The 27,794-nt window shown below is 41.6% G+C and overlaps 1 protein-coding gene across 8 annotated transcripts in view; it reads right to left on the bottom strand.

The window, feature by feature from the left end:
* LOC147010935 (uncharacterized) overlaps positions 1 to 27,794 on the bottom strand; it is a 234,455-nt gene that overhangs the window by 113,103 nt on the left and 93,558 nt on the right. For all 8 annotated transcript variants that reach the window (XM_085859819.1, XM_085859817.1, XM_085859816.1 and 5 more), the window contains 11 exons: positions 27,627 to 27,743; positions 26,302 to 26,459; positions 25,891 to 26,099; positions 24,780 to 25,001; positions 22,527 to 22,627; positions 21,077 to 21,295; positions 18,068 to 18,182; positions 13,124 to 13,310; positions 12,805 to 12,952; positions 7,297 to 7,477; positions 753 to 930 (listed from right to left, as the gene is read on the bottom strand). In XM_085859819.1, coding sequence (XP_085715945.1) covers positions 753 to 930; positions 7,297 to 7,477; positions 12,805 to 12,952; positions 13,124 to 13,310; positions 18,068 to 18,182; positions 21,077 to 21,295; positions 22,527 to 22,627; positions 24,780 to 25,001; positions 25,891 to 26,099; positions 26,302 to 26,459; positions 27,627 to 27,743 — 1,835 coding nt within the window. The remainder of the gene's footprint in view (positions 1 to 752; positions 931 to 7,296; positions 7,478 to 12,804; positions 12,953 to 13,123; positions 13,311 to 18,067; positions 18,183 to 21,076; positions 21,296 to 22,526; positions 22,628 to 24,779; positions 25,002 to 25,890; positions 26,100 to 26,301; positions 26,460 to 27,626; positions 27,744 to 27,794) is intronic.

Genomic DNA, 27,794 nt, shown 5'->3' on the forward strand with positions numbered 1-27,794 from the left:
CCCCTCTGGGCTGGTGCTCCTGCCTCTCATCTTTTTTGGCTTCACGCAGTAGAAATCAAGGCATTTCAGATCATTGGTATCTTCCACGATGAGGGTGAGTCTTTGGGCCTCTCACCGCAGGCAGGTCGGTGGTCTTTCTGTCTTCTGCAGTCTCCTCTCTGGTCTCGCCCCCCCTGCTCTGTCTGCGATTTGTCCCCACCATATTTCCGCAGGGCACTCAAGGTCCGCCAACAACCCCCTTCTGGTAAAACTACCAAAATCACGAATCACTGCTCACCTTCACTCTTTCATTCCTCTTTTTTTCCCGCCTTTGGAATAAACTCCCTTACTCTGTTCAATCCCATTCTTCCCTACAGGTCTTCAAAACAGCTGTTCACCACCACCTCTTATCGTCCCCAATCCAAATCCTCGATCTTTTCTACCCCCGTTAATCCACCCCAAACCCACCTCCTTCAAATTCCCTGCTTTCCTTCCTGAAAGTCCCTGTAATGTCCATCTTGTATACCCCATCTTCCCCACCCCATCACTCTCCCTTCCACAGATCTCCTAATGTCTCTGTTCCCCACTGTTTTGTCCTTCCCAGTCCCGACCCTCTTGTCTCATGCCCCCCTTTGTGTGCGTTGTGTGTTAGCAATCATATGAGCCTCGAGAAGGCATACAAAAAAAAATTCAAAAGAATTAAATTATAAAATAAAAATAAAAAGATAACAATACGATGATTCCTTATGAGGTAATGGAAGAGGCTGACTGACTCAGAAGAAAGGCCTTCCACTTGGGGCAAATCCATCGGTGGTTCATGGTCCACCCAGTGGGGGAGGATGTAGCCCGTCGGACCACTGTTCTTGTCGAAGTAAAAGTGGAAGCCATTGGAGTGGATTTCTGGCCTATCTGTGACCTTGAAAACAGACTTGAATCCAATGCCTTTGTGTCCTAGGGTAAGGTGCAAGTAAAATGAACAGCAGTTGAAGAGATATTTGAGAGTTCAAATGAATAATAACCGTTCCTTTCATGACATGAGGTGCACAGGGCTGCTGAGGCGGATTCACTTGGCTAAGGTGGGGTTCGCAGAGCCATGGAAGAGCAAATGTACATGTTTTCCAGCACTTTTCCAGGACCTTAATATACAAGTGTTTTACATTGCAAGTGACATTGGAATAGACTACAAGAATAAGAATGAAACCTTGTTTGTTTGCTGTTATACCATATTCCATTGAATATTTCATTAACTAGAAACACCCACTTCCCTTCAGGAACAGCCTGGTGGGCATGTGGGGTGATAGTGGGGGAAGTGGGGCAAATAGACCTTGTGCCATGGCTAATAATCCGCTCTGTATGCAGCAAGGGGTCAGCAAACTACTTGCACTGTGGCATATGTACAGGTAAAAGGTTGTAAGTTGTCGACCCACCCCTCTCGCTCACAGGAGGGTGGGTATGTGCCCCTGACCCTGGGTATGACCAACAGGTATGCAACAAGAACCAGCCCTGTTTCCTTCTATGATTTTTAGGCGTGCACACACATACACACACCTTATTTTATTTTGTAGGATATATGCATACCTACAGGCAAAATATAGAAGCTCATCATGTTATGCTATACCACAGAACCATTTCAAGTTGTACCCTTTGCAGAATTAATTACCAACTTCAGAGATGCCAACTTTTGGAAATCAGAATTAGGGAGGATTTGCAACCGACACCAAATAATGTGCGCGAAGCGCACATCTTGAGCGCGGAGCGCTCGACCCTTGCGGCGGGGTCCAGGGCCTGCCTTAGGGCCCTGGAAGCTCTGGGGTTCTAGACGCTCTCTAGTGCCCTCTGAGCCCTATTTTGGAGCATTTAACATGTTAAGAATTCCCACTTTTTGAACAAAAAAAAGGGGAAAATTGTGCACTTTTTAATGTTACATGTATGTTAATATTAGTAAGTTAGGGGACAATCAAAGATTAACAAAAAGCACAAAAGAAGCAATATTTTTCTTACCTTACTGGCTGGTACTACTGCTGCTTGCTTTTTCCATGGCAGCTTTGCTGAGTGACAGCTGTGTGGCTCTTTTAGCCCTTCTGATTATGTCTTTGCTGTATTCTCTCTGGTAGCAAGGGGTGCTATGAGCTAGTTTTTCAATTAAGAGAGCTTCCAGGGTTTTGACACTCAAATTGGGACGAAATTCAGTATGATTCTTCCGTACAAGACTGAGTGCCCGCTCACATGATGCGTTCGAATGAGGAATGACCAAGATTCCCTTCATCACTTTGCTCAAATTAGGATACTTCTTGGCACCAGTGCAGGGATCTGTGAGCTGTGAAATCCGATGCCACTGCTCATCCACTCTCACTGTCTCAGTAGCAATTGTAGCTATGGAGGCGTCTGCCTGGTAGTGAGCGAATTCACTCTCAAGACTGTCTATGTCACTATCACCGCCACTGAACAGACAGGGGAATTTCTTGATGAAAAACTCCACACAGTCAAACCCCACTTCTTGGTGTAGCTTAACATCCAGCACCTGAGCATGCTTGGCTAATTCATCATCTAGCGGCCAGGTTTTGAAGATGTAATTGCAGGCTTTCACATAATATGAGCGAACTGCACTGAAGAAACCTTGGATGTCTGACTCACTCAGAGTGAAGGTGGGTTTCTTGAGACTCCTTTGTTCCCTTATATACAGTTTGGCATCGTTCCCAATCATGAGGTCCTCATCATTCTTCTGATGATTTCTGTCAGAGAAGGGTACATTTACCAGAGAAACCGATGACACCGATGGTTTCAAAAACCGTACGAAGATATCTTTCAGAAGACCATTCAATTCTCCATGCAGGAGATGAATACAGGGTTCGTCTCTTTGGAGCAGAAGATTCCCCTTCTCAAAAAGCTTGTTAGCATATCGAAGGAAGAAACAATAGAGTTTTGTTTGTGGAGACAAGAACATCCTGTTGACACGTTTTTCTCTAGATTCCTGCACAGTGTTTGAGGAAGATGCGCTTTTAGTTGTAGAACTCGTGGTACACTTAGCCGCAGGGCGATCACACTTGCGTTTACTGCCAGCAGAAGAGGTCAGACTCGTAGTACCAGATCCAATTTTACGTTTGAGGAGAGAGCTTGAGGTAGGTGCAGCCAAGGAAGAAGACCTCTGATTCGAAGGTTTTGCTGAGCTTCTATCAAGTGATTTGGCAAAAGCAGAACTTAACTTGGGTCCTTCTTTGCCTGTAGATGGGACTATCACAGTCTTTCTCGACTCTGAAGGGATCTGCTTTGTAGATGAACGTGATGAAGGGCCGGTGATGCTACCTGCTCTCAGCATTGGTTTTGGTGCTGTCCCTGCTGTCTTCTTCGCAGCAGATACTGCAGTGGTAGTGGTGAATGCTGCTCCACTAGTGCTTGATCCTGCAGTGCCAGTACTGGCAGTAGATACAGTGCCGTCCTTCTTGCTCGTTGTTAGAGTCTTGGCTACAGTTGGTTGCATTTTTCTTCGTACTTCTTCTTTGAAGAAGAGGCGAAGTGGCTCCCACTGTTCAATCAGCCTGTCTAGGCACTGACCAAGGGACAGCCACCTTGTTGCGACATGCTTCAGAATCTTGTGTGTCGGGGCATCACAGAGTTCTTGCAGTGCTTTCACTCCTTTGACGCGTTTACTACTTTTGTCCAAGTAGTAGTAAATATCGATGAGAAAGTCATCTAATTCAATGGGTAAGGCCTGAGCCGCCTTCTTGGCCGTATTGTGCATCATATGGCAAGGGCATCCCATGATGTAGCACTCTGGATTTTATTTGTGGATATAAGCAGCGACTCTTTTGTGCTTGCCCACCATGACAGAGGCATTATCAGCACAAAAGGAAACACAATTTCCCCACGGAATTTTCCTGTCACTGAACTCATGATCAAGCAGTTTGAAAATGTTTTCTCCAGTGGAATCTTGTTTGCACGCAGGCAAACTTAGCAAACCTTGCTTCACAATCCCAGCACTGTTGTCATAGTACGAAATCAGGACAGGATATAGCTGGGCCTCACCACTGTCATTGCTACCGTCTGTAGCTAGGCTAAATGGAGCTAGTCTAGCAATATCGGCAATAGATGAAGCAGTAACATTTGACAACTCACCAATTATTGCTGAAGTTTTTGTTCTTGCACATCCATACTTTGAAGCAACTTTTGAATCTGGAAACATCTTTTGAAATAGAGGTCCAGCATGATCTGAGACTGATATGGGCAAGTTATGTTCCACAATAAATCCACTAAAGAGAAGTTCCGCTCGGGTAACATCCTCTTCCTCGCTTGTCCCTTGTTTGGTGAAATAATTCAGAAGTGTACCGGTACTCGTGCTCGAAGATCTCTCCTTTGCAATGTCTGTGTGCCGTTTGCTTCCAACGTGCTTCCGAATATCATCGCGACCTCCGTGCTCAACTGAAATATCAACGCTGCATACTGTACAATACGCATGATGAATTCCTCTTTCAGACTTTCGAATACACGGGTATTGGAGACTGTATTCGGTCTTGTACTTCTGAGACCATTTCTTGGTCTTCGTAAGCTTCTTTTCTGCCATTTCGTAATCAACATCGAGGGCTTGAAGCATCGGTAACTTCGAAGTCGATGTTCCACAGCTGCAGCGCGACTCGTAGAACTCTAGCGGCTGTTAAACACCGCACGGTGGTCGCGACCGCCGGGCTGGTACGGGGCCCAGCTGCATGCAGTGAGCGTATCGCATGCATATACACTGTGCATACATACCGCATGCACTGTATTGCACACATACCGCATGCACTAAATCTCAGTGCATGATCGCATAAGCGAGATCCAGACCCAATGTTTCGCTGCTCCTCATTTGAGTTTGCAATTTTTTACGTACAATTTGGTAGCAGCGAACGTTATGGAGTTACCACATGCTATACGTAGCAGACGATGCTTTTCATTCAATTCTCATACTAGTACATTCTGATTAGTGAACAGTGCAAAAATATCAAAATTTCGGGAGGATAAGGATAGTGATCGTAAGGGCGGGAGTTTGGGTGAATTTTCGGAAGCCTCCCGATGAAATCGGGAGGGTTGGCATCTGTGCAACTTCTGTTACATTAATTGTTTACATCGAGGAAGCTGCAATTAATAACCACTCATTTTCATTAAAAAAAAATTTTACGTCAACAAACGTAAGCTCTCCACATAAGAGAGATTGGATACAATCCGTTTTGTTGCACCACAAAAAGCAAGCTTGGAGGTTGGACACCTTTACCTTCTGGGTAGTGATTGTCATCTGCATTCTGACAAAACAATGAAACAAAGTCCAAGGGGGTGTATATTCAGACAGTAGTAAACCCTCGTTTTCCGAGGGTGGTTATGTTTCCTCTCACTGATAAACTCATGCGTTATAAATAAGGTGGCCACCCGTCCGATTTTGCAGAAGACAGCAAATTTGTCCTCTTTGATAGGAAACCGGACGCCTTTATGTTTTCTATTTTCTTCTTGAGCCATCCAAGCCTTTGACCCACAATTTAGCTTTTGATTGTTAGTTTTCATTGGTTCATATATTTCTCAATTAATTAATCCCACGTTTGTATTGGTCCTGTAAATGCCGACAGAGATCCTATTTGTCATGTTTACTCACGACGTCTTTACGTTAGGGCTGTTGCTTGATGCTGTTAAACATTTGTATGTATGAAAAATTTGGCAATGTAGAAACAGTTATGCACTCTCCTGCTCTCCTGAAATGAAAAACTGCCAAATAAGTGAGGCGAGGTATCTGAAACTTTTCAGCAAAACCCAGACACTGTATGTGTTGCAGACTGTACTGCATGTGCTGCATGTCTCAGTTACCACCTACACAGCAGCAGCCCCCTCCCTCCACATCCCTCTCCCCCCCCACACACTTTGAATTCCATGTGTAAAGTCAAAACTGTGGTAAAGTCCAAGGGGTCGTCAAATATTGTTGATCTGAAAGGATAAACGCCAGAGATCATTAGCATATAATTATGGGCAAAGGATAAAAGAACATGAGAGGGGATCAACTCAGGTATAATTTCGCAGATAATGAATAGCTCCATTGTGTCCAGGTCCTGTCTGAGAAACCATTTCAGCATGACTTTAATGGTAAATCCTGAGGGGATTATTTATATCTGTGTAATTTTCAGTTTCAAGGAGTTGGACAGGTTTTATCGGACTTTCCCGTGCTGGAAAATGCTTTTTCATTATTCTAGGAATTTCAATTAGTTTCAAGGAGTATGAACCCTGTAAAACTGGAAGGGACACCAGTCTGACACAGGATTCTAGAATGGCTTATTGCCTCAGCATGCTGGTACTCATTTTGCCGACCTCATAAGGATAACAGGCTGAGTCAACGCATCTGGTGTTATTTCAACGGTTTGACAGGGGCTCAAACTCAGGTCCCTAAGATCTTCAACAAGCCACATTAACCGTTAAGCCAACACCAGGCTTTGAAAGTTCAAATGCCAACAAGCAAAATGCCGTATGCAGACGCACATTATTCCGAATGAAAATCTCAGCAGCAAAGTATCCAAGGAATTGAAAATTGAAGAACGTGGTCAACACGCTTCATTGATGGTAACGTATCAAATCCATTCATCCATCCATTGGGACCATACTCTGTGCAGAGTGTTTGTGCTGCCTAAGCAGTCTCCTTGGCTATTGGGCACAATCCTGGACGGGTCGCCACTCTGATACAGGATACCAGCAAGCTGGTACTCATTTTGCCGTCCTCAGAAGGATGACAGGCTGAGTCAACCCCACCTGATATTAATTCAACAGCAAAGCAGGATTTGAACTCAGGACCCCTAAGATCCCAAGCCCACCACTCTAACCATTAAGCCAACACTAGGCATACATATCAAATAGAGACATCATATGACAACAAATAAGGAACATTATTGGTACTAATGCTCAAATATCGACACAAAATGGTGCAAACAGTATTCATGGAACAGGCATTTTAAAACAACACGTAATCTCTAAAATCCACTCTTTATTAAAGACTTTTAATTAACTCCTTTACAAGCCTGGTGTTGGCTTAGTGGTTAGGGTGGCTGGCTTGGGATCTTAAGGTCCCGAGTTTGAGCCCCATTTTCCACTGAATTAACACCAGGTGGGGTCGACTCACATTGTCATCCTTCCGAGGTCAGAAAAATGAGTACCAGTGTACTGGTAGAGGGGCACAGCATCAGCGGTACAGCCGTGCCCCAAGAAATGATTGCAACCGGCAGCCAAACTGCCATATGCAAGAACAGAACAGAATAAACTCCTTTGACACTCGCAATGTCAATGTAGTGTTTTGTGTTTAAATATCATACGACTCACCAATGTACCCAAACTGCTGCTTTCCCTTCGTGCTTCCTCCAATATCACAGATTGCCGCAACGTCCTTCTCACGAAAACCGAGTTCGTTGTTGAGGATTGTCAATCCGTTTTGTCGCACCACAAAAAGCAAGCTTGGAGGTTGGACACCTTTACCTTCTGGGTAGTGATTGTCATCTGCATTCTGACAAAACAATGAAACAAATTATCCAGATGTACCAGTGTGGATTAAAAAAGCAAATAAATACGAAAGATAATTGAATAATTATTTTGTAAATCAAAGTATAAAAAGATTAAACTGAAAATGAAATGAAAATGTTTTACGAGTTTACCATTTACAAAAAGCTAATCCAAACAGCCCCGGGTGAAATGTAGCACCAGTGGGGAGGAGGGGTTGGGGGTGTGGAGGGAATTTGGGAGCAAAACGCTCCTTGTGAATACTTGAAATCCAGCATCTTGTAATTAGCCTGCCCACGTGTCCAGAGGGACACAGGTGTGTGTGTGTGTGTGTGTGTGTGTGTGTGTGTGTGTGTGTGTGTGTGTGTGTGTGTGTGTGTGTGTGTGTGTGTGTGTGTGTGTGTGTGTGTGTGTGTGTGTGTGTGTGTGTGTGTGTGTGTCCATCCATAACTGTTTTACAATTTGAGCCTTTTGTCATAAAATTAACAAACCATTAATATGAGAATATGATGGAAATAGTTAAAAATTGGGTCAAAATGTGAAAGGGCAAAGTCATAGTAACTATAAATAGCCCTCATCAGCCCCACCGCACCAAGTGAGGTGCTCCTCCCTCTCCCCCCCCACCTTTTTTTTTTGTTTAAACCACTTCCGTGTTTGTTTATTTATTTACCATTGAGCTTCAGTGTGTCTGTCCAGGGAATAACAATTTTAGCATTCGTGGTTTTGTTATCAAATCTTCAACAAACCTTTATGATGAGAATATGGAGAACACAAATGAATAAAATTACCCCCATGTGGGGGTGACGGTCATCTCTATAATACCACAAGTTCTCAATGTTCAGTTATGACCGAAGACTACTGCGCATCTCGACTGCACAGTTTGGTTAAAGATGACTCGGCATTTTGGCGCGCGCGCGCACGGAATTATATTTTGAAAATAAATGCCGACGTTTACATTTCGGGTTTTGAAACTTTTGCACCTTCGGTGGAAAATGTATAAATATACAAGGTCAGCTGCTATGCAATGACACCATTCACTAACTTTTACCAGGCAGTAGAGAATATATAGCCTCCTGAAGGTAGGGCAGTTTTTGCAAACTTTGAAGTCATGTGACGCGAAAACGAAAGCGAAATTCGAAAATCCGTCCCGACCAAATTTAGATATCGTCCCATACATTCATATGCCACAATTAAATTCAAGATTGCTTGAGAAATGTAGGAGGAGATAGATTTTGAAAATCGTCATTTTCGCATTTTTTGCCAACTTTGAAGTCACGTGACACGAAAACGAAAGCGAATATCGAAAATCCGGCCAGACCAAATTTAGATATTGTCCCATAGATTTATATGCTACAATCAAATTCAAGATCGCTTGAGAAATGGCAGAGGAGATGGAATTTGAAAATCGTCATTTTCGCAAATTCAAAGGCCTCGTGACCTTGACCTTCGGTGACCTTGAAAGTCATAGCATCGTGTACGTCTCATCGATCTCCATCAGGATCACTAATGACCAGATCTCCCGCTTCAACTTCATTGTGAACGGACAGACGGACGGATTGAAGGACATCGACACCTATATTATTAGGCCATGCTTGAAGAGATGACCTAAAAATGTACAATTTTTTTAGCTATTGTTTTCGTCAAGTTTAGAGTACAAAAGCAGATGAGAACGGGATTTGTATTTTGAGATTGTTATCTTGCCAAAACGAAGTTTTTGCAAGATATGTTAGTCAGCTTGTATGTTTTTTTTGGTTTGTTTTTTTTTTGTCTGTAATCACATATAAAATTCAGCAGAGCACAGTTATCATTGGAAATTTTTGTAACTTCGCATATCAGAGGCCTATAGAGGTCCCTTTCAGTGCACAAAATTTTGAAGGTCAAGGTCAAAGGTCAAGGTCACTTTGTCGCAAATCAGGGGAGTCGACGAAACCCTTATTTTTTGAGTAATTTTGATTGGATCGTCTTCAAACTTCATGGGAATATAGTTCATGGTCTGGCGCTCAGCTGATTAATTTTTGGTGGCAATTGGCCTTGACCTTAATGGTTAGCGCCGAAGGTCAAACGTATTTGACCCCAAGGTCAAATTTTCAAGTTTTAGGAACCATATCGTGTAGTACCTCAAATTGAACACCTCGATGAGTGCTTTCTAGACAATATGACGTCATTTGGTGACGTTATGAGGCAAACGCATATTTTTGATGGTTACTCTGTAGAACGATTCTCATCGGAATCTCTCGTAGGCAGATATTCCTCAAGGAGTCGCTCCTGATGGATAGCAGCTCTGTTCAACTCAGTGTGACCTGAAAGAAGTCACACGTGGTCACCTTTTGGCAAGATACGGGTCACCCTGCAGGTGACATTGGTTTATTTGTTTGTTTGTAGGCACGATAACTCGAGAACGGAAGAAGCTACCAATGTCAAATTACACCAGGTGATTCAGGAGGGTGATGGCTAGTGCTGATTAGATTTTGGTCAAAATCGGTCAAAGGTCAAGGTCACAGTGAGGTCAAACATCCAAAACATTCGATTTTTGATGGTTTGGTACAGAATCATCGTAGAAACTTCTGGTTTGCGTTGCTAGCTTCTCGAGAGACAGCTTTTATTCGACAAGGTCAGAGGTCAAGTTGACGATTTCGTAAGTACCAGTCTATGACTGCTTGTTTGTTTGTTTGTAGGCACGATAACTCGAGAAGGGAAGAAGCTACCAATGTCAAATTACACCACGTGATTCAGGATGGTGATGGCTAGTGCTGATTAGATTTTGGTCAAAATCGGTCAAAGATCAAGATCACAGTGAGGTCAAATATTCGATTTTTGATGGTTTGGTACAGATAACTCGAGAACGGAAGAAGCTACCAATATCAAATTACACCACGTGATTCAGGAGGGTGATGGCTAGTGCTGATTAGATTTTGGTCAAAATCGGTCAAAGGTCAAGGTCACAGTGAGGTCAAACATCCAAAACATTCGATTTTTAATGGTTTGGTGCAGAATCATCGTAGAAACTTCTGGTTTGCGTCGCCACCTTCTCTGGAGACAGCTTTTATTAGACAAGGTCAGAGGTCAAGTTGACGATTTCGTAAGTACCAGTCTATGACTGCTTGTTATCTTGCCAAAACGAAGTTTTTGCAAGATATGTTAGTCAGCTTGTATGTTTTGTTTGTTTTTTTGTTTTTTTTGTTTGTTTGTTTGTTTGTTTGTCTGTAATCACGTATAAAAAAATTCTGCAGAGCACAGTTCTCATTGGAAATTTTTGTAACTTCGCATATCAGAGGCCTTTAGAGGTCCCTTTCAGTGAACAAAATTTTCAAGTTCAAGGTCAAAGGTCAAGGTCACTGTCGCAAATCAGGGGAGTCGACGAAACCCTTATTTTTTGAGTAATTTTGATCGGATCGTCTTCAAACTTCATGGGAATATACTTCATGGTCTGGCGCTCAGCTGATTAATTTTTGGTGGCGATTGGCCTTGACCTTCATGGTTAGCGCCTACGGTCAAACATATTTGACCCCAAGGTTAAATTTTCAAGTTTTAGGAACCATATCGTGTAGTACCTCAAATTGAACACCTCGATGAGTGCTTTCTAGATATGTCAAGCTTGAGACATTATGACATCATTTGGTGACGTTATGAGGCAAACGCATATTTTTCATGGTTACTCTGAAGAACGATTCTCATCGGAATCTCTCGTAGGCAGATATTCCTCAAGGAGTCGCTCATGGTGGATAGCAGCTCTGTTCACCTCAGTGTGACCTTAAAGAAGTCACACGTGGTCACCTTTTGGCAAGATACTAAACCATAAATTTCCACAAAAATGAAACCCAAAGTGCCATATCATATTTCGTTACAGCAAAGAGCAGGCACATATATGTCATTGAAGTCAAATGTTAGGATAAAGCAACAGTTTGGCCAGAAATAAAGCATAAATAATTAATTATTTTAATCATTTTTGTCCATACATGAGGAAGCCAAAAAAAATGCAAATACACGAACCACAGGGTTGGAAATGTAGAAGCAGGTCATATTTTATGAATCGCGAATACACGGGGTCCGCGAATGTAGGGGTCCGACAGTATACTTATACCAAGTTTGGTTAAAATCCCATCACTGGTTCACAAGTAACAGAATTTTTACCTAAAGGGGCCTCTGTCCTTTGACTTCTTGCTCCCATAATTCAAATCAGTTTATCTTTACATCATTGTACATACTTGTACCAAGTTTGACTTTGATTCCTTCAGCCATTCTTACGTTTTCTCAGTAACGGAAACTTATCACAGACGGACGGATGGACGGACAGTTGGACGCACAACCTGAAAACATAATGCCTCCGGCAACTTAATCAGCAGACGCATAAAAAAAGTCACAGTTCCATCTATCTATCTATCTATCTATCTATCTATCTATCTATCTATCTATCTCTCTCTCTCTCTCTCTCTCTCTCTATCTCTCTCTCTCTCTATCTCTCTCTATCTCTCTCTCTATCTCTATCTCTCTCTCTATCTCTCTCTCTATCTCTATCTCTATCTCTCTCTCTATCTCTCTCTCTCTCTCTCTCTCTCTCTCTCTCTCTCTCTCTCTCTCTCTCTCTCTTTCGAGTGCAGCCTTATGGCTGCCGGTTGCATCATTGGTTAGGGACACAGCTATGCCACTGATGCAGTGTCCCTATTACCATACACTGGTACTCATTTTGCCGACCTCGGAAGGATGACAGCCTGAGTCAACCCCACCTGGTATTAATTCAGTGGCAAACAGGGCTCAAACTCAGGACCTTAGGATCCTAAGTTGGCCACTCTAACTGGTAAGCCAACACCAGGCTCAGTTCCAACTAAGCTCATTTTCATATATTTACCTCCGCCACAGAAGGTGGATGGGGCTAATGTTTTCATCCGTCTATCTGTTTATTTGTTTCTTGCGAAAATTGAAGATTTTTTAAGCACATTGGTTGTTCCACAAAAACAAGGTTTTGTGTCAGAGCACACACTGCAGGAAATCAATGTGCTCTTTTGCATACATGGCAAAATGAGACCAAAAATATTGGAAACTCAGTAAAGGTCATGCATGTTTCATAATAGACCAAGGAGTTGAAGAGTTGAAACTGTTTCCAGAAGAAAATTGCAATAAGATGATCCAGGTCGTCATTTCCAATTGAGATCAAAAGGATTTTGCAATTGGTGGAATGAAAAAAATCTGGGTTGTATGAAATCAAATCAATTGTATTGAATAATCATCGCTGTCTCAGAAAATGGTTTCAGCTGCTATTACCAAAAGAGGACAACTAATTGGCCACAGGTCTAAGTACAGCAGCAGCAGAAGAAGTGTAAAAGCAACTGATCATACCTGGACCAACTCCAACACGAAATGGGTGGCCTTGCTGTACAACTCCAGAGAGAGACGATCCAGGCTGCGGCCCAGTCTTTGCTGCTGAGCCTGCATCAGTTCCTGGCCTACTTCACCCAATTCAATTCCGATACCAAATTCCTTTCGCCTATGGGTGTCGAAATATCACAATTCACTTGTTCAGGAGTAATCACGAACAATACAGGCATGTGACAACAAAGAATACACCAAATTCAGTAACGTGCAAATCCCAATGTAACGTTGAACCAGAAAACTTTGAATTAGAGAGTTCCACAATACCCATCCAATAAGCTTGTACCTGATTTTGTCAATGACGGTCTGACAACAGGTGCTATTTTCCTCTTTCAAACAGGTTTCAACTTGTTTTTTCCCAGCAGTGTCAAGGTCGGAAACCTCTTCCCTTTCCTCGTTGCTAACAAGAGGTACAGTGGCCAGTTCTTCACTGGGTAATGCATGAGCAAGGACAAACTTCTCGTCACTAGAATCTGTGATCAAACAGCAAACAGGGCAAGAACAATGAAACATAACATTAAATGATAATGTTGTAGATGTGCATCATCAGAAAGTATTGTTTGAAATGGGAACATCTATGTATTACATACACAAGTATGGTGGAAATTTTTAACCAAAATAACTCCCCCGACACCCACATCTGCACCTAACACAAACATCTACATGCAGTGGCCTGCAAAAGTATTCACCTCTCCCAATAATGCCACATTTAGATGAATTACGAATTACATAGAAACAATTTTTCCAAATAAACTTTTTTATTCACAACTGAAGAGATCAAATCAAACACTGTTATAGTTGAAGGGGGTTGCATGTCAGGAATACCTGCAAAAAACATGTACAAATCAAAATTCACTGGTTGTAAAAGTATTCAACCCTTCAGTCAGTACTTGGTGGAAGTACCTTTTGCAGCAATGACAGCTACAAGTCTTTTTTAGTGGGTCTCTACCAGCTTTGCACAGTGAGATGGTAAAATCTTTTCCCATTCTTCACGTGAAACTTGCTCGAGTTCTTCCAAGTTTGATCGGGATCGTCGATGGACTGCAATCTTCAAGTCTCACCATAATTGTTGAATTGGGTTCAGGTCAGGACTTTGATTGGGCCGCTCAAGAACATTTATTTTCTTCTTATTCAGCCACTCCAGTGTGGCTTTAGCTTTGTGCTTCAGATCATTGTCCTGCTGAAATGGGAATCTCCTTCCTCGTTTAAGATTCATGGCTGACTCAAGCAGGTTTTCATCAAGGATTCTCCTCCTATAGTTTGCACCATCCGTTGTTCCTTCTATCTTGACAAGCTTGTCAATCCATGCTGATGAAAAGCAGCCCCATAACATGATGCTGCCACCACCATACTTGACAGTCGACATGGTGTTAACTGGGTATTGTGCAGTATTCAGCTTGCACCAGACATAATGCTATGAATTTATACCAAAAAGTTAAATTTTTGTCTCGTCTGACCACAAAACATTCCTCCACATGCCGGCAGTATCATTAAGGTGCTTTTTCACAAACTCCATATGAGCTTTTAGATTTTTTTTTCAGTAATGGCTTCTTTCTTACCACCTGTCCATAGAGGCCAGCTTTGTGAAGGGAATGGGATATTGTTGATTGATGAACATTGACCCCCATCTCAGGCATAGAGCCTTGGACATATTTCAAAGTCATTGTTGGATTTGCAGTGACATCCCAATCCAGTTTCCTGCTTGCCTGGCTGCTCAGTTTGCATGTGCGACGTGATCTGGGTAGAGTGAGGGTGGTATGATGCAGCTTCCCCCTCGTAATGATGTATTTCACCATACTCAATGGGATAATGAGTGACTTTGAAATCTTCTTATAACCCTTTCCTGAACGGTGCTTCTCCACCACTTCATGTCTGGCTTCTTTGTGAGGCTCCTTGGTCTTCATATTTACCTTGTTGTTTGGCCAAGTAAGTTGCACCTTAAGACTCTTTAAAGAAGTGGTGGAGCTTAATTTTTAGGTTGGACTACTGATTACATACAGGTGGAATCTATTACACTTGTTTTTTTTTTAACCTTTCAAACAAATAATTTCTCCTGTAGTGATTTTGAGTTAATTAGGCAAAGTGTTTGAATATTTATGCAACTGAGATTCATCTGATTTTCTCTGTTAATTCAAATTATTCACATTTTAATCTGCATTTTTTAGCTTTATCACTTTGTATCCTTCATTGAATATGTTTGTGCAGACTATATATATTAAGTTTGATTTGAAGGCATCATGAAATAAGCTCAGGTGGCATCAAAATGTGAAAACTTTTGAGGGAGGTGAATACTTTTGCAGGCCACTGTAAGGTCCCTCCCTTGACTTCTAGACCCTCCTTTCCCACTTAGAGTACACTCCATCACTTCCTTTCTTTCTCCCATCATTCACCCTTCTCTTCCATTTCTCAGTTTAGCTTCACCTCTGCCCCAACCCCCAAAAGGATGCAACCTGAATCTCCAAAAAACACTGCAGATAACTCTATGGGTGCCATTCTCGGTCTTGTCCCACACATAAGAAAAAGTTGTGCATCACCTAAGTCATGTGGACATGATGATGCTTTTGACAAGGTGACATAGTGGTTCAAAAACTTTTTCCTGTTTGCCCATTCCCTTGCTTGTTGCATCTGCCTGTTGCACCACTGCCCCTCTGTTATTGTCAGAAACGTATGGAATTTAATACCTCCTCATACAATATTTCACAGCAGGTAATTTTTTGAATCAAACACACATATATCAAAATAACATTAAAGGTCCCATGACACTCAAAAGTTCTGAAATTGCATATATATATATATATACATATATATATATATATATATATATATATATATATATATATATATATATACATATATATATATACATATATATATATACATATATATATATACATATATATATATATGTCCTCTAGGAGTTTTTCATCATGATTTCTGATCTGACAATGTTTTTTTCACAACACTCGTTATGTAAAATTAAAAAACAAACCTCTTAGGGAACGCCCCTAAAAATTCTGCCGAAATCTACTGAACGACGCGTAACCAACATGACGTCATCTTTTTTTCACAATACTCGTTCTGTAAAATGTAAAATTAAAAAACAAACCTCTTAGGGAACGCCCCTAAAAATTCTGCCGAAATCTACTGAACGACGCGTAACCCACATGACGTCATCTCCAGAACAACAAAGGCTGCACGCAAATTACTCGGGTTGGTGGTCTACGTGATTGTCTTGGCTTTCTGTGTGTTTCCACATTCGATTGGTCGACTCAAACGCTTCGTTCATTTCTGCTTTTAAAAAAATCAAACATTCGGTTTTGAATAATGGATGACATGGACTTTGATTTGTCTGGTAGCGACAGTGAGTGTGAGAGAAATGAAGGATTTTGGTCTGAATCAGATGGAGAATTGTCGGATAACGTAGTCGCGGGAGGTGAAGTTCAGGCAGCTGGAAATGGAATACGGCCTTACCAGTTCGAGCCCGAAGCAGGACAAGCAGAGGAAACTGGCGATGAAATTCCCAGCGTTCATGATGATCGGGAGGACATCGAAGGAAGACTTGGCAATAACAACTGGTTAGACTAAATCCTATTCGTAATTTAATAATGTAAATTCGACTTGCATACTGCTCGATATCAGAAATATTTTAGTGAGGTGACGTGACCAGCGCAGCGCAGCGGGCATGTTGCTCCGCGGCGAATGAATCGCAAGCAAGGCCAGCCCATGTCATCGGCCGTATCTCTCCGTGCATAAAACGAAGCAATCTCACTGTCAGGATACGATGAAAACTTGTGTGCAGAACACACCTTGCGACACAATTGTCTCGAGTAGTCCGATAAATCTGACGTTCTGTTGCATTTTTATTTATTTTATTCCTACTGTCGTCATGTAGCGCCAGTAGAAAACAATGAAGAAAAGAGAATAATAAAAGAAAGCTACAGCACGTCAGATTTATCGGACTAGTTTGATGGATGACGGATTTATCGGACTAGTCTAGACTCTAGAGTTGACAAGTAACTTGTATTAGCATGCACACAATGTACAAGTCGATGCGTAAGAGTCCCGAGGCTATGAGGCCGTGTAATAGGACAGATAAATTTGTCTTTCAGAGTTGTGCCAACATATTTTTCCCTGTTCATTTATTACAGCATTTTGGCTAAATGTTAATGAATAGCAAGCCAATGGAAGCGGTACCTTCACTTTAGAATAAACCCAAGTATGTCGAGTGCAGCCATACCTGGCTTGCATGCATGTGGAATCGTACCTATCCCAGCAGGCTGGTTTCAACGAACAATTCAATAAGCTGCAAAATGTGGGTGCAGGTTTTTCACATTGTTTGATTTTAAAATTATCTCCTTGCGCCTTGAAATGATGCAATATTAATCTTTAGTATTTTACTTGTATGTCCCTGTAAGTTTCTTTTTTAATGGAAAGGTTCAACAGTCGCATTTTATCTTTTGTGGACATGGTATAGCCCTTTATTGTGCATACATGTATTGGATTTGTACACGACTACGACAAGGTAGTAAAGGGATAAATAATTGCCTCGTGATTGTTGTGCATACACGGCTCAGAAGCAGAATTTCTTTTCTGCGAAACAATCACAGGAATTAAGACGATCAGTGAGATCGCAAATACATGTGCACAATGTATTTGTACATACTTTATATGGCGTGTGCCATCTAATCAATCCACTCTGAGCAAGTCGCGTTCTGGAGATGACGTGAACGGTCACGTGACCTGCGGTTCGCTGAACTAAACTTTTTTGAGTCGCGGGGCATAGCAAGTTGTGAAAAGCACTACAAATGTTTGAAATATTGGTCTAATTATCCCATTGTTGATTTTAAAAAGAAACATGGGTGATTTCTTCACTAGGAAGGTCAAGTTAATATATAAATAACCAGAAACTTTTGAGTGTCATGGGACCTTTAAGGTTTAAAGTTATTCTGCTCATCATTGAGCCAATAAGTGATTAAAAATGGCAGAGGGAAAGTTCCAATGTGTAAAAAATTGTGGATGAGAAATTCCAGTTCAAGACCAGTAAATAAGTGAAGAACGTTTGTATGCTAGTGTATGTAATGGATGGGTCAAATAATAGGAAGAGGTAAACAGGTTAAACCGCTCAGTACATATTCAAAGCCACATTCAGACTACATATAACACAAATAAAGACATAACCATTTTTGACATTCCAGGAAGTATTGTTCTTATAAGCACAATAAATTCCAACCTGAAATAGAAGTGTCATTCTCCACATCTGAAACACTTTCTACATCAGACTCCAGAGGAAAGTCGACAAAAGATTCGACGCCATTTTCATACAATTCCAAAGTTGATGTTGTTTCCTGTGAATGTATAAAGGTAAGATTGTAAATTTTTCTATAAATCGTGCACATTTTGCAGGTAATCAAAATAATCCAAATAACAGTATATACCTGTCAATAATCAGCAAGTTAATTTTTGGGTCTGGCATGATAACCTACAGCTACGCTCACTCGCATCTGAGCTGCCTTGCCTGGGTTAGAAGCTCAACTCAGCGATAAACTGTAACCCTGGGATTTCACAGGCACGGTGAAGTATCTACAGTGAGGAGAACAAGTATTTGATACACTGCCGATTTTGCAGGTTTTCCCGCTTACAAAGCACGTAGAGGTCTATAATTTTTATCATAGGTACACTTCAACTGTGAAAGACGGAATCTAAAACAAAAATCCTGAAAATCACATTGTATGATTTTTAAATAATTAATTTGCATTTTATTGCATGACATAAGTCTTTGATATATCAGAAAAACAGAACTTAATATTTGGTAGAGAAGCCTTTGTTTGCAATTACAGAGATCAGAAGTTTCCTATAGTTCTTAACCAGGTTTGCACAGACTGCAGCAGGGATTTTGGCCCACTCCTCCATCCAGATCTTCCCCAGATCCTTCAGGTTCCGGGGCTGTCGCTGGGCATCACAGACATCACAGACTGGCTAGGCCACTCCAGGACCTTGAGATGCTTCTTACGGAGCCACTCCTTAGTTGCCCTGGCTGTGTGTTTCGGGTCGTTGTCATGCTGGAAGACCCAGCCACGCCCCATCTTCAATGCTTTTGTTGAGGGAAGGAGGTTGTTGGCCAAGATCTCGCGATACATGGCCCCATCCATCCTCCCCTCAATACGGTGCAGTCGTCCTGTCCCCTTTGCAGAAAAGCATCCCCAAAGAATGATGTTTCCACATCCATGCTTCACGGTTGGGATGGTGTTCTTGGGGTTAGGCTCATCCTTCTTCTGCCTCCAAACACGGCGAGTGGAGTTTAAACCAAAAAGCTGTATTTTGGTCTCATCAGACCACATGACCTTCTCCCATTCCTCCTCTGGATCATCCAGATGGTCATTGGCAAACTTCAGACAGGCCTGGACATGCACTGGCTTGAGTAGAGGGACCTTGCGTGCGCTGCAGGATTTTAATCCATGACGGCGTAGCGTGTTACTTATGGTTTTCTTTGATACTGCGGTCCCAGCTCTCTTCAGGTCATTTACCAGGTCCTGCCGTGTAGTTCTGGGCTGATCCCTCACCTTTCTCATGATCATTGAGGCTCCACGAGGTGAGATCTTGCATGGAGCCCCAGACCGAGGGAGATTGACTGTTATCTTGAACTTCTTCCATTTTCTAATAATTGCACCAACAGTTGTTGCCTTCTCACCAAGCTGCTTGCCTATTGTCCTGTAGCTCATCCCAGCCTTGTGCAAGTCTACAATTTTGTCCCTGATGTCCTTAGACAACTCTCTGGTCTTGCCCATTGTGGAAAGGTTGGAGTCTGATTGATTGAGTGTGGACAGCTTTATTTTATGCAGATAACGAGTTCCAAACAGGTGCAGTTAATACAGGTAATGAGTGGAGAATGGGAGGGCTTCTTCAATACAAAACAAACAGGTCTGTGAGAGCCGGAATTCTTACTGGTTGGTAGGTGATCAAATACTTATTTCATGTAATAAAATGCAAATTAATTATTTAAAAATCATACAATGTGAGTGTCAGGATTTTTGTTTTAGATTCCATCTTTCACAGTTGAAGTGTACCTATGATAAAAATTACAGACCTCTACATGCTTTGTAAGTGGGAAAACCTGCAAAATCGGCAGTGTATCAAATACTTGTTCTCCCCACTGTGTGTGCTGTGCGTGCCCGTCCCTCGGGTGGACGTTAAACGGGAATCCCGTCTGCTGATATCAATTGGTGGATGTTAATTATCCCAGTGTCCTTCATGAAGAGGAGGCGAGTTATTGGTCGGGCCCTGAACAAATTACTAATTTCTGCTCTTACCTACAGGGGGCACTGCATCAGCGGTACAACTATGCCCCCCAGTAAATGCTGCTAACCATAACCATGAACCCTATAAGAAGGAAGAAGGAAGAAGGAAGAAGGAAGAAGTCAGAAGTCAGTTTTCTCTTGGTGTAAATTGATTTGCACACGTTTAATCAAAGCATTACATTCACAACTCTGAGATTAAACACACTCTTGGGATTCTAGGCATTAAAGATGACTTCCACATGCTCAAAAGAGCTCGTGCAGCCCCTTTTTGCCAAAGCTAATTTATATGTCAATTCAAAGATTGAATTTCATTTTTATTCCATCAATTACAAAAATTTTAATTCTATTCATACACATCTCCCCCGAAATAGATCGTCCTCAGATCATGACTGCAATCGGAAAGTTTGACAATTTCCAGAAGATGATACAACCTGTTCAATGTTGTCATTGGCCTGGAATTTATTCATATCGACTTTTGTATGGAGCAATGGAAATGACTGTGAAACCAATGAACTATAAATGGGAAGAGGTGTGTAACTGTGGATGCAGTATGTAGTCGGCAGATGGCCATAGAATGTTTGAGTGGCAAAAACCTCCCAGGTTCCAGGTTATTTGGATCAATAAGGTGCAGACCATTGCATTGTTTGGACAAATGAGGTGACTTTCTTGGTCCTGGGCAAGAAGGATAGTATAATTTGAAGATCGAGGAATCAGATGTGGCCTGCATTTCAAGGACATCTTCACTACTATGTGCAGAAGATCCAGGAAGACCTTCGATCCTTCTTTGCATTTGAATGGTAGCCATTGAAAAGCATCCAAGTATGGAAATGTGTGATTGAGTCAGAGCCATCAATAGTTTGAGACCACATTTCCCCCCACTCCCCACCCAGCCACATACTTACAAAAGGCATGACACATGAATGTGTTCACTAAAAATGTCTCACTTGCGGTTCAAAAACGTCCACTGATTCTGAGATGGTGTGAGAAGGAACTGATGCATTCAGGCGATCCTGAAAATCGTGGGTCCACTCGGAGACTCCGAGCACCAACCCCATGGAATGCAGGAGGCGAGTGAGAGCCGATGAGGTTGCCCGAGCTTGGAGAAGCAGCAAATCGTGAGACCGAGCTTGTCCCACCACCCGTGAAAAGGGTTCCAGGAAAACCTGCACACATCCAAGCATTTGTCCTTCTTTTATCACCTGACAGAGCACATTTGCTTGTGTAAAATTGACAATGAAGAAATAGATGGTCTCATACATAATGAAAGCAATAATTTTTAAGAGTATGAAAAAAGGTTTGGTTGATATTTCAGTAAAATGTTGGAGGTTAGATAACTGAAAGTATTTCCTGTTTGGTGGAGGTGAGGAGGAAGGGTTAAGGGGTGGAGTGTATATATTTTATATTTTCAAGTATTTTCTTCAATAAAAGTGAGGGGAGAGAGCACAGCTTCAGAATGCAGCACAAAATGAGAAGTATTGTTAAAATGGGTATGATCATGGCATAAAGATAAGTATCATGGACTGGAATTAGAGAGGTAAACAGGGTTCGAATCTTATGATGGGAAGCAGTATTAGAAATGTAAATCTCAGCATATGGAAACAGACTAGACCCCTGCTCTTCATTGCATGGCCAACGAGCAACTGGTGGCCCCTGGTGGCCTAAAGTGCATCCCCTGATGTGCAGCTGATAATACTCAAATGTGAAACCACCCCATCATAATCTGCCATAAATGTTATCAAATGAGTGTTCCAACGCGAAGCATAAAACTAACATAACGACATGAGGACATGGTTGCAGTATCCAAGCAATTACGCTAACAGCCCAGTTGACCACAACGAAGACGAGTATGTGGAGGTGGGGCCTAATAGCAGCCATCATGGAGTCCTGCAGGCAGTGTGGCAGCTTTCACTCATGTCGTATCGGCAAAAGTGGCTCCCCTCCAAAACAATAGTGAAGATCACTGGACTCGAGGTATTATCAGCAGAATCACTGTACTATATAGATAGTGGGTCGTCAATAAAAAGCTAGCTGTCTGACAAACGACCTTCATAGAGGGGGGATGAGGTGAGTCATCTGCCTGTAATGTCTGGTCTACAAGGTGGTTCCGGTCAGCAGTTCATCGATGATTAATGCCTACAAATGGACTTGTAATGGGCACCAAAAATTACTGCCAATGAAAAGACAGTGCCACCCACAAAACCCCAAAACAATTATTTAAAAGTTTCGAAGTATGAAGCATGTAGCCAACAATTCTTATTGGAGGGATCATGTGCTTACCAGTGGCATGAACCTTCAATGCCTTCCTGAAATGACAATACAAAGGCGATCCTACCAAGAGAGCAAGTGGTTTTTTGGGGGGGGTTTTAAAAAAAAAAAGGAAAGTATAATCAGAACCTGTCTTGCAAGTGCTTTGCATAGATGGAAGGGTAGCCGATTGAGGCAGGACAGCACAAAGTCTGCAGCACGTTTTGAGGAGATGTTTTCATCACTAATATCTATACACAAAACAGAAGCAGAGAATTAAAACAATAAATGGGGATTTAATCAACAAATAGCAAGAGTATGTTGATTAAAGGAAACATTTTTAGATTTAAAAAAAAACGAGCTCATCGAATACAGAGGACAGTACTTTATATTTCCTGCTTCTTATACAATCCCATAAATATCCAACCATGCCCAATACGCTTGTATTCATGGCTTGCTTGGAATTCCGATCTGAGAATTTGTTGCGTAATGCTGGGATCGGATCTCAGGGTCAACTGCGACAGTAGAGGAAATGTTTATTTTTCCATTGTCAACTAATGCTTTGTCATGACAACAAAAGTACACTGATGTTTTCATCATCCATGTACATGGTGTTTCATTAAAAACAGTCCTATTAAAGTTATGTGAAATTAGTTAATTATTTAAAACAATTTTTTTTCTATTGCAGGTTTGTATGAAAAATTGCAAACATCAGTCATCCTGTTAACTTTTAAGATGGTATGGACAACTGAACAAAGGATCTTCATTGTGGAAGTCTTACGTTGCCACAAAGTCATTGAAACACTCAAACACGATTCAGAAAAGAATTTCAAGACCAGGTTAGCCCCAGATAAGTCTGCTATTTTTCGATTGATAAAGAGGTGCAAGTCCCATGGCACAGTACAAAATCTTAATTGCTTAAAGTCTGTTCATCCGAGGACTGCAAGGAGGAGGAGGAGGAGGAGGAGGAGATTAAAGCGGTTTTGAGAAAGCAGCTTTGAGAAGACCCAAAAATTTCTGTGGCGTCAATCTCAAGAATTGAACTTATCTTTATCAGGTACACAAAGAATTCTGAAGCAGGAACTAAAAATGCGCCCGTATCGCATACAAGTGAAGCGAAAACTAACAGATAATGATAAACAACTTTGTGTGACGTTGTGTGAATGGTTTGAGGAAAAATGCGTAGGGATCCAAATTTTCTAAGTAACGTGTGACTTTCTGATGAGGCACACTTTCTTTGAGTTGGTCATGTTAACTCGAAAAACAATGCGTTTTGGGGTTCTAGTTCACCTGATGAAGTTATTGAAAGACCATTGCACAGCCAGAAATGCACTGCATGGGTTGCCATAAACAAATCTGGCATCATTGGGCCTTTCTGATTTCAAGATGAAGAAGGTAAATCCGCCGTAAAAGATCACAAAGGGCAGACATTTTGGGCTTTACTCTTCGCTGGAGCAAAATGGTTTGTGGCCTCGATGCTGTGTTACAGTCACATCATGAGAATGACCAAGTAGATTATCCATGCAGGCAGTGTAATTTCCAACTTCAATATAGGCAAGATCTCACTCCAAATGGCAAATTATAGAAGTTTGATCAATGCAACTGTGGATGAGGACGGAGTTTTTCCATTCTGCAAAGTACTTGAATAAGGAAGGCACAATCGCTCAATGGCAGTATCCTTGATGAGCTGTGCAGTTTTTAAATACATCTTTAAAATATATTGAATTATGGCTCTCGGTGCAGCTTTTGATAAATCCCACAGTGTAATTTTAAACTAGAGCGAAGTCAATGGCAAACCATCGCAAATCCGCACACGCTTCCTGCCTAAAGCAAAGTTGAAAGATGGCAAAAGGTTCCACCAGGAATGACCCAATATCAAATTTTAAGATAAAATTTTTGTTTTCCTCCTTTTAACCACTGTGACCCTAAGTCCCCACTCCTTTGGGCATGAACCCAGGGTCAAATTAAAAAAAGTTACATATTTCATGCGTCCCCCAATGTTCATTCAAAAATGATTTAAAATGTGCTTGGAACTGCATCGTTTCGTATAGGTATGACCTTTTCTTCCCACACAAGGGGGCAAGGCCAAAACATGATACTGCTCTTGCACCTTCGTGCCATTTGGTGATCATAACTACTAAGTTTGGTGAATTTCTGCCCAACCGTTTCGGATGAGATAGCGTAACGGACAGACAGACAGACAGGGCCTATTACAACATCCCCTCCACCCCCCCCCACCCCTTTCCCTTAAAAAAAACGTGGGGATAATGAATATTTTAGGATATTAGTCGTCAATGGACTAATAAACAAAGGTATGTGGGATTTGGATCTGTGAAACCGAGCATCGTGAGCTGTGGTTTAAAATCAGACTTTTTTATAGGTCATCCATGACATCATCCTTACCGGTGCACATTGAAGAAAGAGCAGTTTCCACGTGGTTTGCAAGCAGGGCCAGTGGAGAATGTGAGATACCATCGGCTGCCACAATCGAGACAAGTTGACCAGCAGCCATTACAAAATCTCCATCACGAGCAGCATTGGAAAATTTGTCTGGACTCGGATGAGCATCTAACCGCAGGAGGACGCCCAGACGTACCTCCAGTGCCAGAAGCTCACCTGTGATATCTGCATACAAAACCATCATACACGGTCAGTTATTGTGCTACTGCATCATTTGAAACTCACTTCCTATTATCTATCAGCAAAATAATTCCATGCTGTATTCCTTTCTGCAGCAAGCTCCATTGATAAATACATCAGCAGCAGGATATAGGTTTTCAACCTAAGCCAATGAGAAGCTAGTGTTTTAAAAAGCAAATTATAACGGGTATTGCAACACATAACGTGGGGGGGGGGGGGTGGGGGGAGGATAACAATGAACCAAGACCCAACAGATGGAAAGTGCAAAAAACGTAGGATTTTCAGCCTTGACGAGAAGCAGTCAAGTGGAATATACTGGAAGCTGTGGGACAGGCCTTTTGGGTTGTGTCATCAAAGCATCTTAAAATGATATGACACTGTTGCAAATTTAAAAAAAAAGATTTCTGAAAGAACAAATTGCAACCGTGGTTTATATTTTAAAGCAATTGATATTGATGAGATATTCACATTTTTATCTCGACGCCATACATTTTAGCTCCTTTTGAACAACCATATGTGTTATATGAGATGATCTTAATGGACCTGCTTTGCCTCTTCATTATGTAAACATTCTCAAAATCACATCAGTTCGATAGTCCCGTCCTGATCACCACCACTTCCTTGATAAACCGAAACTCAAAATGCGACTCAATTTGTGGATGTCTGGGACATCTGACTGCGATACTGATTACTAGCCACTTCCTCTATTTACTGCAATAACATCCTGCAAGCTACTGATGAGAGGCACATGAGGTGATAAAAATCATCCCACGACAGTAGCAACCACAAAACAAAAGGGTATCAACTGCATGTGCAAAACAAATTGCACAAAAATAAAAAAATATAAAAAAAACAAACATTTTGTGTTGCACACCTGCATTTCTACTCATGGAAATCACAGAACCACTGTGAGAAGCCAGGAAATTGTGAAGACAGCCATGCTGTGGTTGGAACACAAGCTCCCATTGGGACCACTTTTCCAGGTCTTCCAGCAGTGGGGCAGTCAGTAGGCAGCGATAAGCCACCTCCACTGGTTGATCACCCAGGAGTCCGAATGAAGTGTGCTCAAGAGTGAACTCCTGTCTGCCAGGTAGAAACACAACACCAAAACGGATAAATTACTGAGCAGAACGATAATGCATCCGACCATTTATACCATGTCCACAACCAGGGTGGGAAATTACCTAAAATAAGAAAACCAAAAGCCAGTAAATAGGTCCACAGTTTTTAGACACCAGGAGATGAAGACCTCCAGATACTCAAATTTATGGAGTAAGCGATATACCTGTTATGGCGAATGCACAAAGCTGTTTCATATACCACAGCATGTGAGGCAGATGAAGGCTGTTGCGGCTTCTTCAACAAATTTCGCAAAATACCAACTCCAAGCTGTCGGCTGTCCCGCACAGAAAAATGGTGACGTAGTGCGGCCTCGATAGAGGGCTGTGGGGACAGAGGGAAAAATGGAAAGCATGGAGGAAAGTGCACAAAGAGTTACGATCATACGTATACAGGCAGGTGTGTGCATGCGTTCTCATTTGCGTGCACAGGGTTAGTTTTTGTATACTGTACAAGCCTATAAAACGGGAAGTGGGTGATGATGTAATTAATACAGGTTTTACTTTACTTAATGTCAGTAATATCCTCATTTCATTGACTTTCATGTACTACTTTAAGAAGCTTCGCAGTTCATGCAATTCTCGTGAAACATTCTCTGAGAACTTTAAACAATGTATAAATAAATAAGCTAAAACAAATAAACAAACAAAACGAGAGTGCAATGTTACAGAAAAAAATTGACGTGAATGCCTCAATGGATATGAGAGAGAAAGAGAAAGAGAAAGAGAAAGAGAAAGAGAAAGAGAAAGAGAAAGAGAAAGAGAAAGAGAAAGAGAAAGAGAAAGAGAAAGAGAAAGAGAAAGAGAAAGAGAAAGAGAAAGAGAAAGAGAAAGAGAAAGAGAAAGAGAAAGAGAAAGAGAGAGAGAGAGAGAGAGATCGTAGAAGACCCAAAAAAATCAGATCCTTATCACTCAAGTTATGATCTGCAAAATGATTTTCAAAGGGCACATGACCTTTGACCTGTTGAACCAAAAATTGAATTGCTTCATCTTTGTATCACAATGCATACCAAGTTTGGTTGATATCCCTTCAGTGGTTCACAAGTTATTGTGGTAACAGATTTTCAATCAAAAGGTCACATGACCAAAGACAGACCTTTGACCTTTCGAACCAAAAATCGAAGCAGTTCAATCATAAAAAGTGGTATGTATAATCCATACACGATCAATTATTACTTTGCAATAAAATAAAACTACTAAGAACAGTTTTTATTGGAAGAACACAAAAGCACAACCAACTGGAGGTTGTTTTTATTTTTAACCACAAAGGGATGAGAAGGCTCAGAAAGGTGAATGTTTCAGGAAAATATATGAAGGATTATCTTTTGTTTAAACAAACGACTTTGGACCTTTACTCCTTTTGCTGGAAAAACAAATAAATAAACAGATATCAAATTGGTTCTGCTTTTGAGTTTCCATGTAACAGCTGACGATTAAGAAGCAACATCTATCGATACCTTACATGGTACTCCAGGATTAATAAAATGATCACCTCGGTGGCATCCTTGACACCACATTGCCTCACAAACTCGCACACGTGCTGACGGCTAAGATGCCCTTCGCTCACACCAGCTCCCGCAGTAACCGTGAACCCATTGTCCTCGAGCAACTGCAAGTGAACAAAAATCAAAATTCAGCTCTTTAGAAGGACAGGTTTACA

Source organism: Eptatretus burgeri, chromosome 16 (assembly GCF_056783735.1).
Source record: "Eptatretus burgeri isolate ZD-2024b chromosome 16, Ebu_testis_v1, whole genome shotgun sequence".
Classification (NCBI taxonomy): Eukaryota; Metazoa; Chordata; class Myxini; order Myxiniformes; family Myxinidae; genus Eptatretus; species Eptatretus burgeri.